Below are 13,522 nucleotides of genomic sequence, written 5' to 3'. Positions count from 1 at the left end.
AACACTGAGCCAAGTGAAAGTGCCTTTGGCTATAATGAGCCATTTCTAAACCAGGGTTCAAACACACAGCAAACTTCACATCTAAAACCTTTCTCATATTAGCAGTAGCAGACATAATGACTGCAAAAACTTAAATTGAGCTCCTAATAATGGCGATATTGTACTTTGTTTGTACCTTAGCATCACAGGTGCGTCGGTCGACTCCATGTTGACAGATGACAGTGGGCTTGGGTTGCTCGAGTTGGAACTCTCGAGACATCACATGGAAAATGAAGGTTTCGCCCCATTCTACCATACTGGCCAGCTAGTGACAACATAATTAAGCAAATTAGAATGTTTGATATATTAACAAAAGAATCTGGGCCTCGTTAAAAGTGTTTGAAGCAACATAAACCTGTGGAACAGTGATCCTGCCCGTAAGGCCTCCCGTTTGCATGTCAATAAGCCAGGCGTACTCCAATGTGTCACTGCCCAAAGGAAGGTTCTGAGCAGAAAACATGGCATGGGCCCGCATCTGCATCCCCGACAGACTCAGGTGCCCGTCTCTCAGCACTCCATCTGCTGTGGGCCTCTGCGGATACAATTAAAAAACACTTTGTAAAAGAGTTGTGCACATTAAAAGAATGATGTGCAATCATCACAATACATTTGTAATAATGAACGTAACTCTGGACAAACAAAAATAAGCTTTCTAGGGACATTACTTAGCACTAGAGTTACAAAGATATGAGCTCAAGTGCAGAAATTCTGTCTGGTTAAACATGTGCTACATACTGCAATAATGACAACTGGCTTTGGAATAACTGCACTATTAGTATTTTTCATCAACTGAATTATAGTGGCCTGTTATAAGGCATTACCAACGGTAAAAAAGTATATATGTAAGTGGGATTTTGTTGGTCTTTGCTGTTAAAATAAAATACTGAATAAATAGTGCTTGATACCTGGTAGTTGTCACTGACAAAGATGTGCATGGGAGACAGAATCAACTGTAGCAGGGTCTCTTTATAACCCTTCTTCATCTCAAAACAAAGCCGTTCCAAGAAGCCAGAAGGACCTTCTGGGCCCTCACTACTGCAATGCTGAAAAGAGGAAGGCAATGTGACTTTGAACAATGTAATTTCAATTAGGTGATGTTAAAAAAATATGAATTATCCAAAAAAATAGTACAGAAGTTCTTCAACTACAATTTTTTATCAAATGCCTTTTCTCTCTTGGTTCGTCAGTCTTACTATTGGCAGTCGACCGTGCACTTTGTAGAGGTTAATGAGGACTGTGATGTCCCAGGGCCGCAAATCCAGAGGGTGGAGGTCAGCAGTGTCTTTGTGCTCATTGTCCTCCATTCCCAGAGGGGACCAGCCCATGCCTGAGGAGGTTGCCGTGGACAACACAGGGCTGGTAACTGCCTCCTCAAAGTCTGTGTACATGTCATCCTCTCCAAAATAGTTCTCCTGTGAAAACAGTAGGCGTGTGGGTGGACGTTAGAAGTAAACTAAATAATCACTGGTCTGGATGTTACTAAAGTGATATTAGCTAATAAAATGACTGTACTTTAATGGCGAGCAGTGATCGGAGCAGTGGGCCATAGAGAATAATTTGAGAGTCGGGAGATATTTCCATTTCCACATGCAGCCTGTCAGGGGGCAGCTCAGAGGGGTCGGTGGGCATGCGGCTGTAGACGTTTGAGGCAGTAGCAGAAGTGTGGGGTCCAGACGAGTGCTCTGGGGGTCGCAGTGCTGACAGCATGGACTCTTCCATCTCAGAAACTGTAACAAATGAAATATATGAAACTGTTTTCTAGGATTACACTAACACAAACAGTATGAATACTGTTGCATAGGACCTTACATGATTGTTTGAGTTGTTCATCTGCCTTCTGGGGATAAATAGGGTGCCAGGTATAGTCAATGATGAGTAAGAAGTTGGGTACACTCCAACAGTCCACCCAGCCAGCTCTGTAAGGAGAAAAACAGTTCAGTGAGGGGGCCGTCTGCTGAGGTTTTAAGTGAATTTTCCACTTCATCATATGCTTTATGGACCATTCAATACAAGGACATTGAGTGGAGATAAAAGACTGCAAATGGGTTGCGCCTGATTTCACCGCGGTGCCAGTGTGCACTAGCCCAGACAGAATTTGAGCGTAACCTCCCAGGGGTATGAGGACTCTTCTAGCCAACATAAGTTGTGTACATGTCACAGCACAGAGCTATTCATAATATATTAAGTTGATGTGGAGATGCCATATACAGTGTGTACAAACTTCATATCTGCTGTCACATCAACTCTGGCTTTCAAACATCTCTTTTGAGTATGGTAACATTCTGCAACACTGAAATTCAAACTGAAATAAATACAGAAAAGGAGACCTTTTATGCAAGCTTTAAACCATATTATACAAAAATTTCGTTTTCGTTTTCCTTTCCCATTAAACCAGTCAAAGTCGTATTTAGAGGGATTCATGAATATTGCCCTGTCAGTTCCCGTTTCACCGAGATTCCCCGCCGATACACGACCATTGCTCTTTTCTTGCTTTCTTCAGCAACTTTATTTTCTTAAAACTGTGACATACATAGGATTTGGCAACTTTGCATAGCCATTTTGGCAAAAATGAAAAGAAATTGTATTAGAATAGAACAATATGGCAGACAAAAGCACAAATTGTTTTCTTTAAATAAATCATCTTAAACCAAGTTTGAATAACGATTAGTTCTATTTCATCCCTGTCTGACCACCAGAGGCGTTGCTTTAAGCGCTGAATGCCACCTGGTCACTGGCGGTCATCCAGGATAGTAGTTACAGTTGTAAATCGTGTCAGTCCCGCAACTTCATGAAGCCAAAAGACTTATAGTCCTGATTTGACCTATGTTGCACTTCTTTATACACTTATTCTGGTAATCCAGCATTCTTTTGCCCTCCTGTCAGCAATCTTACAATCATGAGTCATCAATCCTGATATTTTTTATCAGACACAGTTTTGGCCCACAAGCACAAGCAGTGAACTGAATGTGTTTTTATATGGAGATAAATGCTGCACTCACTCAGTGTGGGTGATGTTCCTCCAGCGGGGCTTGCTGGGTTTGGGAGGAGGTGGCCCGTGGTTGTCCCCCGTCGCAAACATGTCTGAAGGCAGCTTCACATTCTGGTAATCTTTGGCCAAGGTGAGGAAGGAACAGCGACTTGGGTGACACTCTGGCAGATTAAGGCGCATGTCTGTATCCTCCGCCTGAGAAGCAAAATCACACAGAGTAGTTAGATGAACATGTATGCTCATCTGTGTGTCAATCACATAGAAAGCCATTAACTTGCTACGACTAACCTTCAAACTGAAGCGAGTATTGCAAGTTGTGGGAACAAATTCATTGAAGGGCAAAGTGAAATCAATAATGAGCGTTTCTCCACACGCAGCTAGATACACTGTGGAAAATAGAACACAACATATAAACTTCTATACAACAATATATTAAGTTCATATAATCAAGTACAAAATTCTGTTTTGTGTGCAAGATTCTTATATAATTATATGTATGAATCAACAATGCTTTAATATTACAAAAAAATATTGATATTCATACAGTTGTCTTACCATTCTCTTGCTGTTTGGTTGAACAATCAATCCAGTTGTGCTGATTTGCAGCCCAGAGCATCTCGAATTGGTGAAACAGAATTTTAAATGTCCAAGAATATGGGACAAAGGAATAGATATCAGGTGCACTGTCACTGGCCCAGTCCTTAATTAGGTCTGAAAACAAACATAACAAATGTGTTTTAGAAATTAACATTATCATTATAATATGTACACATTTTGTGTTATGGAATCAATACCAGTGAAGAAGTTTTTCTGAGCATAAATGAAGTGGTATGTGGCTTTGTAAACCTCAATCTCACATTGCCACGTCTGAGGCATGTTCCAAACACGAGGATAGCTGGCGATCACATGGAACTAAAGAGAGCAGACCATTATAATGTATCTAGTTTCTGTTGCGTGACACCGCGACGCAAATGACTTACAGCGAGCATCTCAGCCTCAAGGAGAGTCCTGTACTGCATGCTGCTGGTGGCATCCACATGAAGCAACTGGCCTTTGATGGTGGGAGAGTAACCTGGGGGGAAAAAACAGACACATTTGTATTGTTTAGTGTGCTCAATAAAAGAAAAAAGAGAAAATATACAGAAAATCTTAATGGACAAAAACATTTACTAAAGGAACCCATTCAAATGTAAAATTATGCAATCAATTATGTACTTATGTATCAATGAATAAATGGGTACAAGACGTGATGTCCATTCCATCAGTTTAAATTACATTCACTCGTTAAATTTTTCTTCCTGCAAAATACAACTCAACATTGCACAATTACTGGTATGTTTTTTTGTTAAGTACAAATATCGGCAGGATAAGCGCACTGCAGCTTGCGCTGTGGTAGAGGCAAAAACCCGGGGCTCAGAGGAGTTCAGGGAGTACATGGTGTAAATAAATTTGATTTGATGGAGAACTATCGATCAGCCTCACAGAAATTCTGGCAAACTGTCCGAAACTTGACTTACCGGTCTTGCCTACAGTCATAGGTATATTGACCTCCAGGTAAGAGCCTGCTCCCACGTTCACGTGAATGGCATTGGTTTCCTACAAATGACAAAACAGTCTTAATATGGGCCCAAAACAATATAAACTGCATATTACGGACCACCTAAACAGAGGGGGAAACAGATTTACACATAGTTTAGAATGTCATACAGTATGTTTCTTAACATTCAAATCAGCTTTCTCAGCTGTTGAGGGAAAAAAATATACTTATGTCAGTGTCAAAAATGCGGTGAGGCATAAAGACAAAGGAAGCAGAGGAGAAGATAGATCAAAGGAGCTGTCACAGAGTAAAGCAGAGATGGAGAGATATTCACCCTGTTTTTGGTAAAGAGCAGATCAATGGTGGCGTCAGCAATGATGTTCATGCGAAGCTCAAAGGCCTGGATCTGCCGAGGTTCCCCAGGCTGAGGCACCTCTGTCACAAGCATGGCCTGAAAGTCAGCAGGCAGGAAAAACTTCCACAGACAGTCCCTGAAATAGAACACATTTCTTTATACACTGAAATTTTTTTATATATATATATAAAAAAAAAAAATATATATATATATATATATATATATATATATATATATATATATATATATATATATATATATATATATATATATATATATATATATATATATATATATATATATATATATATATATATATATATATATATATATATAAAAAATATATATATATATATAAAAAATATATATATATAAAAAAAATATATATATATATATATATATATATATATATATATATATATTATATATATATATATATATATATTATATATATATATATTTTTTATATATATATATATATATATATATATATATATATATATATATATATATATATATATATATATATATATATATATATATATTATATATATATATATATATATATATATATATATATTATATATATATATATATATATATATAAAAAATATATATATATATATATAAAAAATATATATATATAAAAAAAAAATATATATATATATATATAAAAAATATATATATATAAAAAAAAAATATATATATATATATATATATATATATATATATATATATATGCGTGAGAGTTATCTTTAATTAGCATTGACTTTCAAATTTAAGTATTGCTGCTAGCTTCTCACTCACCTCTGGCGATCCGCCCACGGGCCGTAGTTAAAATCCGTGCCTTTACCACACACGATGTCAAGACCCCAGCAAGGGGGCAGGTCCTGGAGTTTGTTGTCCTCACTGCACGTCTCTACCTCCTCCTCACTCTCCTGCTCCACTGGGACCAGGCCTGAACCACGCGCACACGCAATCAGTACACACATTTTATACAATAGCTTATATACTATGGGAGTTTTGTCTATGGGAGTTTTTGTTTATAGGAGATCTTCTACTGAAAGTGTTTTTCAAACTTCCTATAAGTGATCTGTTCTTTTCTTCTGTATCTACCTCTGTATCTACCTGCAGGCAGGAAAATTTCCCCATGTGGGACAAGAAAGGAATATCTTATCTTATCTTATCTTATACAATAAAAGCAGCATAAGCAGAGAAAGAAGTGTGTATGTTGCACCTGGTTCATCTTGGTAATAATAGATGTCAACGTCATTAGATTGCAAGACCACAAAACCTTCACCCATCAGTCTTGGGGGTCTGATGAGAACAAACAAAACAAAAATGATAGTTGAACATACATCCATCCATCCATCCATTTTCTACCACTTGTTCCCTTTCGGGGTCGCGGGTGACTGGAGCCCAGTGACTTCAGGCCTTAGGCGGGGTACACCCTGGACAATGGCCAACTTGTCACAGGGCCAACATCTCACATTCATTCACTAAGGCCAATTTAGAGTTACCAATTTTTACCTAACACATGCATGTCTTTGGACAGAAGCCGGAGAACCCGGAGAGAACCCATGGTAACACGGGGAGGACATGCAAACTCCACCCAGAGAGTTCATGTGATGTTGGTCTGGTCCGGGAATCGAACCCATGATCTCCTTCTTGGGAGGCAAGAGCGCTAACCGCCTTTGCCACCATGCACCCATAGTTGAACATATATGAACTAAATGGTTTATGAGCAATCGTGGACTACAACAATACAAATAAAAAAACAGGTTTGCCTTACTCATCATTCTGCAGGCCCAGATAGCGCGGACTAGGAACCAACATGACCCGGACATTTTCCAGTGAGCCTTTGACAATGTGCATGAACTGGTCGAGGTGGCTGGATGGAGGCTTGGTGGCGTAGGTCAAAAAGGCATCTTCAAAATATACACACAGTGTCTGGGGGAGGTGGTGATTTCCAAACGCCAAATGTCCCTAATACAAAATAAAACAAAAGGATGTTTATTTTTTAACTTGACTTGAATCATTTCTATAAAACAGTAGTTGAGAATTTGGTGGTGTGACTTTGGCCTTACAGTGCTGATGTTGACTTTGATGACAGGGATGAGGGAACGCCAAGATGACGACGGGTCTGGGGTCTCTGCTTTGATGTTAACGCTGTGAATAAACAATAATGTAAAAGGCAATATACACGTTTACAGAACAGATCAGCAACGATTTACTTACAAGGTACATTACAATACAATTTACATCCAATAACCAACGTATTAGCTATTAGGTATTAGAGAACACATTTCTCAACTAAACTGTATCTCTCTCTACATTTTAAAAAGATTCTATATCATTTCAATACTACTAACAGGGGTCTTGCTGAGGAAAATGTATCAAACATACTAAATGCATTTCTAGCATTTTTGAATATTTCTCTCAAAGTACCTGCCATGAAATGCTAACCAGAATCGTACCTTTCCAAGGTCTCTTCCTGTTCCTGGTCTTCATCTTTTTTGGGTGGAATAAGCGTAGGTTCCAGGCCAAATGTCTTCTGCAGTTTTGCATAGAGGTCAGTCCGATTGTAGACGTGAAATTCAAAGCCATTCACTGTCACATAGAGCCTGGTTTCTGCTTTGGGATCTGGAAACAAGAAACATATGTATAAGAAACATGACAAATAGTTCAAAATAACATCTAGAAGAAGTCAGAACTCACTTCACTTTTTTTTTTTAAAGACAAGCTAATAATAATTACTTACCATGTTGTTTCTGTTTTGGGTTGTACATTTTCCACCATCGGAATATAAGGAGGCCATCTTGTATCCTATGAAACAGAAATGGCTGATTCAAAACGTTCTGAAAATGTAATTAGGAATTCATTGGAGCCGGTTCAAATGTAGTACCTGATTGACATATCCGGGTTGATGAAGTAGACGTCTCTGAACATGACTTTCCCTGACAGCACGGAGAACGAGAAGGAGCCTGGCGAGTATATTTGAGAAAATGTGAAAATTAATTCAATGATTTTCAGTTAAAACACCAAACTATTAATGATGCAGCCATTTAGTGTTCTTACACATTTTTGAAAGTTTTTTTTTTCTAGTCTAGGCATAATACTTCTGAATCCTTTTCCCCGACAACCATTTTTTTCCCTTTAACTTTATTTATTTCAACGTTGAAATAAATAACATGCAGAGGTTTTTAATAATAAGTTATGTCTTTGAATAATACTGTACTATACCATAAAAAGTTAATTCAGCAAGTTTAAAAATAAATAAGATCGTGCTCAGGTCACTGCTCACTTTGTAGTGTCAACTATACCTCGGTCAAACATTTTAAACTTTAATGTTGCCGGAGCCATTACTCTGACACTTCCTTTCTGTTAAAGGCCAGTAGATCAAGGTCTCCAGTTTCACAGCAGTGTATTTCAAATACAAGCACACCACTTTTCATCGCAAAAATGCTTGCAAATTGACAAAATATGCAATAATATTGCTTTTTAGACTCTATGATGTAAATGACTTGTTAGTGCTGTGTAAAAAAGCTCTCAGTTCATACCAATATGAATGTAGCCATCTTTGTAGAGTCTGTTGATGATCAGGGTGAGGATGAGGCCAATGTTGCGGGAGTTGTAATAAGTTAAATAAATAATCCATCCACAGGATAGAATAGTAGCTGAAAATCAAGACAAGACTGTGTCAAAATACTGACATTTACAAGACAATTTATCATGCTGAACCGAAGCTTTTGGGAACTTACCCACGAGGAGCCAGATGAAGTTAGAATTGTGTTTTGTAAGAAAGTTATCCAAATCCAATAAGCTGGGAAATGTGTTGTTCCCATCCATGGCTATGGACTTTCAGTGTAACATCTGAAAATGATCAATTTAATAAATACAGTAAAAGTCAGTTATACAAACCAAAATTACACTATGTATGTGTGAATAGATTGATGTGAAAATGTACTACAAGAGGGTTAAATAATACAGTAGCTGCAGCAAGAACAGTTGCTGTCCACCCACACCTTCAAGTCACATGTTTACATACAAATGGAGAAACAGAAACTGAAATCCTATTATGCTGCAAGATTAAGACAGAAAAAATGTGAGCGTGTGGAAGTATTTACAGCATGCAAACGTGAGCTAAGTATGTGTTGTTGTGAGCCGATTTCTTTCAACTTCTGGTCCTTGGTTACATTCATAACTATTGATAACTACTTTAATTGGAAAATAATTAGGGCCTTTCAATAGTGATGCAATGTCATTGGGGTTGCAACAATTAATAGAGTAAATTGAGTTATTTGGTTACAAAAGCTTGGGATTATTATTTTGTTGCCTCGATGATTAGTTTAATTAAAATGTTGAATTTACTTTTGTTTCATAGGGAGCTTGTTCCGCTCGGACCTGCAGCAACTAAAGCGCAACAGAGGAGAGAGCGGTGTGATTTAAACTCACAAGTATGACTTAAATTCACAAATATGACTTAAACTCACAAGTGAAGTGTGACTGTAAAGCAGAGTTTAGTTGAGTGAAAGCACAGTGATTTTAGCCATAACTGCAGTTATTTTGCAGCATTTGGTCTGTGTGCCACTTTAGCCACCTCGTCTTCGCCCTGTCTCTGTGTTTCATACTCACAGTCCTCTGTGCTCTTTCACACAACAAAACTATGTTTCCCAGTCACAATCGTGAGTTTAAAATCCAGCACACTGTCCTCTGTTGTGCTTTCAAACAGCCAATACATCCATACAACACGGTGGACTGCAATTATGAAACAGAAAGTCCACGAAGAAGACAGAGTTACAGCTCAAAACAGGGATCACTGACCTCACTCAACATTAAGTTTTACAAACAAGTTTCTTATTTTATGTTATGTGAAACACAAATGATTTCATAGCTACTATAACTTCATACAAACAGTCTGGTGACGAGTTGATTAGTCATTTATATATATTCTTTATAGACTGGTGGAGTGAAATATTGCTTTTTTGGGGACATACTTATGTGAAATTAATAATATAATGTATTATTTTAAGTGGAAACTCCTTATTTGTTATTGGTTTATTACTATGAACTATAAAGTTCATTAAAAAAATATTGAATATGCTTTTAAATTGTTTAAAGAATGTACAAAGAAATCGATTAATCAAAGAAAATAATTGGTAGATTAATCGATTACTTTAAATTTAGGGTTGCTCGATTAATTTAGTAAAGAAAATTTCCAGTAAAGTGTGATTCATTCATTCTCCGTTTATGTTGAAAAGCAAATTCTCTACCTATAGCCTAAAGGCAGAAACTCGTTGACTGTTGTCACTGTTGCCACAAGGAAAGTCAACAAGAAAATCCAACTAGAAGATGTGAAATGGCAAGAAGCCATGACAGTAGGTGTAGGTACAATAGGTAATGTAACACCTGGAAACCAAATGTCAATAAACACAGAAGAAGAAGAAGCATCATATGCTTTATATCGTCACATGCATTCAATTCCTTTCCGCTTTGATCCTATGGGTTTTGAACAGTGAAACAAAAACTCTGACAAACTCTATACAAGTAACACTTGTATACCAACTGCTATAAACCACCAAAGAAGAAGAAGATTATAGAGTTAGGTTGTGTTACACTACGATCTGACATGGGGGGCGGCGGCAATGACGGGGGAGACTCCGGGGGCGCGGCTTCAGTGGGTGACGTTGGCGGGGCACTTGGATGCCGTGGAACCCCAAAGAAGAAGAAGAAGAAGAGGAAGGCTACTACAACAACAGCAGCTACAGATGAAGAATAAGGTTTGAAGTTGAAGTTGTGTAACTATAGTGGGTGGCGGTAATGTAACACATGGGTGCCAACTACCATAAAACACCAAAGAAGAAGAAGAAGTAGGGGGCGGTAATCTAACACTTGGATACCAACCGCCATAAAACACCAAAGAAGAAGAAGAAGAAGAAGAAGGGATGGTGGCCGCCGTGGAACCCCAAAGAAAAAGAAGAAGAAGAAACTACAACAACAACTACAACAACAACAGAAGAAGAATAAAGTCTGAAGTAGTCTTCAGTAGTCTGATGTAGTCGGTGGTGGTAATGTAACACTTGGATACCAACTGCCATAAAACACAAAAAGAAGAAGAATAAGAATAAGGAATCTTTTAACAATCTGAAAAAACTACAAGAACGACAAACCAATATTAATACGAGATCAATGAATGATGAAAGCACTGCGTACGCTAGTTACAATGATTAGTTCTAGTAATTGTAACTACTGTACTTTGTAGTTTGAGTATCGGTAGTTCCATGTGCCATGATCATTGCATGACTAAAAAAAGTAATTCATTTTGTTTTTTGGTTGGTTTTATAGGTTTTTTTGGTGTTTGTCATTTTTGTAGTTTTTTCAGAATGACTACTTTGCAGTTCTAGTAATTAAAAATGTAGTTTTAGAACTACAAAGTAGTCCAGCTAGATCAACCTAGAACTACAACTACGATTCCACGACTCTAAAAGAAAGAAAAAAATGCTAATTTGTCGAGAAATCCCATAAAAAACTACAAGATCAAGGAATACCAAAATAATAGCAGGAATCACATGGAAAATATCTATAAAAATGTACCTTGAGTGATGAAAATCAAACAAGAAGTGCAACACGTAAAACGGACCAAGAAAGGTGTTTCTATAATAATAATAATAATAATAATAAACATATTCTTGACCTAATAGTTCTAATATTAAATATTAAAAAGGGAAAATTGCTTGATAACAAAATCCCTGTAATTCCTCATTCGTACAGGAGTAAAAACACTACCATGAAGTTAAAGCAAATCATAAAAAAGAAGAGCAGCCGTAAAACATTTCAACCAATATTACACACTCTTAATGACTCAATTTGAGTGTTTTGGCATGCTGGTTCCCAGGTACACTGGGCAGTGGTGCTGTGTGGTGTTTTATGCATCGACGTATAGCTATAAACCCACAATAGCAATGTATTTACGATAAACCCGACATCATCATTCACCTATAATTAAAAGATAAATAAATAAAGAGAGCGTGTCACCACAGAATCAGATCAAATTGGTATACTTTCAGCTAATCCCTAGTGTTAAAAATATTCCCACTATTAATCCACGATAATGTTGTTTAAAAGTAACAAGATCATATGCTACTTGCTGTTATATAAAGTTAACAGCGGGCTTATCCTAAACACGCCACGGCTACTCCGTATGTGACGTTATAGCGTATGTAGTGCAGTAGTTTAAGGTTAAGGTAGTATTAAGGTAAGCGCTAAATATCATACTGTTAGCAGAGAGAGCTAGCGAGCTAATGACAGCAGCAGGCCGCACCCTGTAACTTCTCTTTTATCCAATTCCGTAGACACTAGCGGCAAATACTGTAAATTACCTTATGCTTTTCGGCACGGCATGTGGTTTCATCTTTCCTCCGATTTCGCAGGAGTAGTCCTTTTGTCATATGAGACATTGGAGTTGCTAGCATCCTCTGTTCAATATTTACCTGGAAGAAGGCCAACTGACATCTCTTCCGGCTGCGATGCGAAGGGCCACAAAATGAACCAATAGGAAACATTCTATCCTAGAAACTGGCCAATCAACGTAAAAGGCGTGAACGAAAACCGATGGTTAAATGACTGACACGGCTCTCGACCAATCGCTGTTAATGTTTTCGTAGTAGTGTCATTACACCCCTTACCTTACAAATGTGTTATGCATATAGGGAGGATATTGAGTTATAAGCATGGATCTATTATATTATCATTTATTATAAGTGGCACACAAACATACCGTTTGTCTAATGTTATTTTAATATAGCCTATTAATATTTGTCTTTTAATCTGCTATTTATCACCCAACAGTACACGTTTCAGTGCTACAGCAATAAAAATGGCAATCAATATTGTTTTAAAAAGGTATCTGTTCAAACGCATTTGAAGAACACTCAATTACAGCTCATTCTTGCTTGAAGCAATTGGCCCCAGGCAGATTTCTGTTACAGAATAGATCAAAGTAGTTTGCTGCCTGGATATTAATACAGACGAAACCAACATTTATGGAAAGGTAATTTGCACAAACTTTACCCCGTTGCCTATTTTATGGTGAATGCAGAAGTGCTCTACATTCTTTATTCATAATTTCAGTCAAATTAAAAACATTCTTTCAGCATAAAATGTTAAACATCAAAAGGTACAAAACCAACCTGGTAAATAAAAAAAAAAAGTGTCCACATGAGGACAAAAACAAACAAAACATTTTATTTTGAAGATAGTGAAAATTGATTTGGACACAATGCAATGTCAACAGCATTTCCATTCTTCATAATCAATATTTCCATCACAAGTGTACATGCTGGTCATAAAACGCAATAGAATGTTTGCCGTGTAGCCGGTTAATCCGAACTGCAAATAGCTGGGCTGTCGCTTTGAGGAAGCGCCAGAATAAGAGCAAATCAATTTCACACAGCTGGGCAAACACAATGATGACAATCACTGTCAGCTACAGACCTTATTCAATGAGGGCTATCGTAGTTATGAAACTCTTTCAAACTACTTAGCATGATTTTAAGGCCAGATTAAATGTTTGTGTTATAAAGGCAGCTAAAACATAAAATAA

At 37.3% G+C, this 13,522-nt stretch overlaps 2 protein-coding genes across 3 annotated transcripts in view; both read right to left on the bottom strand.

Moving 5' to 3' along the window:
* The window catches only part of kiaa1109 (KIAA1109 ortholog), a 47,326-nt gene extending 34,896 nt beyond the window's left edge, over positions 1-12,430 (bottom strand). The window contains exons 1-23 of the mRNA XM_072457556.1: positions 12,300-12,430; positions 8,682-8,793; positions 8,481-8,597; positions 7,826-7,904; positions 7,682-7,746; positions 7,398-7,563; positions 7,008-7,089; positions 6,713-6,906; positions 6,158-6,237; positions 5,728-5,878; positions 4,900-5,056; positions 4,546-4,624; positions 4,009-4,100; positions 3,823-3,940; positions 3,584-3,739; positions 3,317-3,414; positions 3,039-3,223; positions 1,849-1,955; positions 1,552-1,766; positions 1,233-1,451; positions 945-1,082; positions 395-571; positions 176-304 (exon numbers count right to left, since the gene is read on the bottom strand). Of these exons, the coding sequence (XP_072313657.1) occupies positions 176-304; positions 395-571; positions 945-1,082; positions 1,233-1,451; positions 1,552-1,766; positions 1,849-1,955; positions 3,039-3,223; positions 3,317-3,414; positions 3,584-3,739; positions 3,823-3,940; positions 4,009-4,100; positions 4,546-4,624; positions 4,900-5,056; positions 5,728-5,878; positions 6,158-6,237; positions 6,713-6,906; positions 7,008-7,089; positions 7,398-7,563; positions 7,682-7,746; positions 7,826-7,904; positions 8,481-8,597; positions 8,682-8,769 (2,892 nt within the window). The 5' untranslated portion in view covers positions 8,770-8,793; positions 12,300-12,430. The remainder of the gene's footprint in view (positions 1-175; positions 305-394; positions 572-944; positions 1,083-1,232; positions 1,452-1,551; positions 1,767-1,848; positions 1,956-3,038; positions 3,224-3,316; positions 3,415-3,583; positions 3,740-3,822; positions 3,941-4,008; positions 4,101-4,545; positions 4,625-4,899; positions 5,057-5,727; positions 5,879-6,157; positions 6,238-6,712; positions 6,907-7,007; positions 7,090-7,397; positions 7,564-7,681; positions 7,747-7,825; positions 7,905-8,480; positions 8,598-8,681; positions 8,794-12,299) is intronic.
* Positions 12,431-13,138: 708 nt separating this feature from the next.
* c9orf72 (C9orf72-SMCR8 complex subunit) overlaps positions 13,139-13,522 on the bottom strand; it is a 9,683-nt gene continuing 9,299 nt past the window's right edge. For both annotated transcript variants that reach the window (XM_072457564.1, XM_072457565.1), the window contains exon 10: positions 13,139-13,522. This exon is cut by the window's right edge and continues 473 nt beyond it. The gene's annotated coding sequence lies outside the window, so the exon portion shown is untranslated.

The sequence above is a fragment of the Eucyclogobius newberryi genome, unplaced genomic scaffold, assembly GCF_026437365.1.
Source record: "Eucyclogobius newberryi isolate DKJ021-1_F unplaced genomic scaffold, fEucNew1.0.hap1 SCAF_21, whole genome shotgun sequence".
Taxonomy (NCBI): Eukaryota; Metazoa; Chordata; class Actinopteri; order Gobiiformes; family Gobiidae; genus Eucyclogobius; species Eucyclogobius newberryi.
Note: the sequence above shows the minus strand (reverse complement) of the source record. Positions and strands in the feature narration are given on the sequence as shown.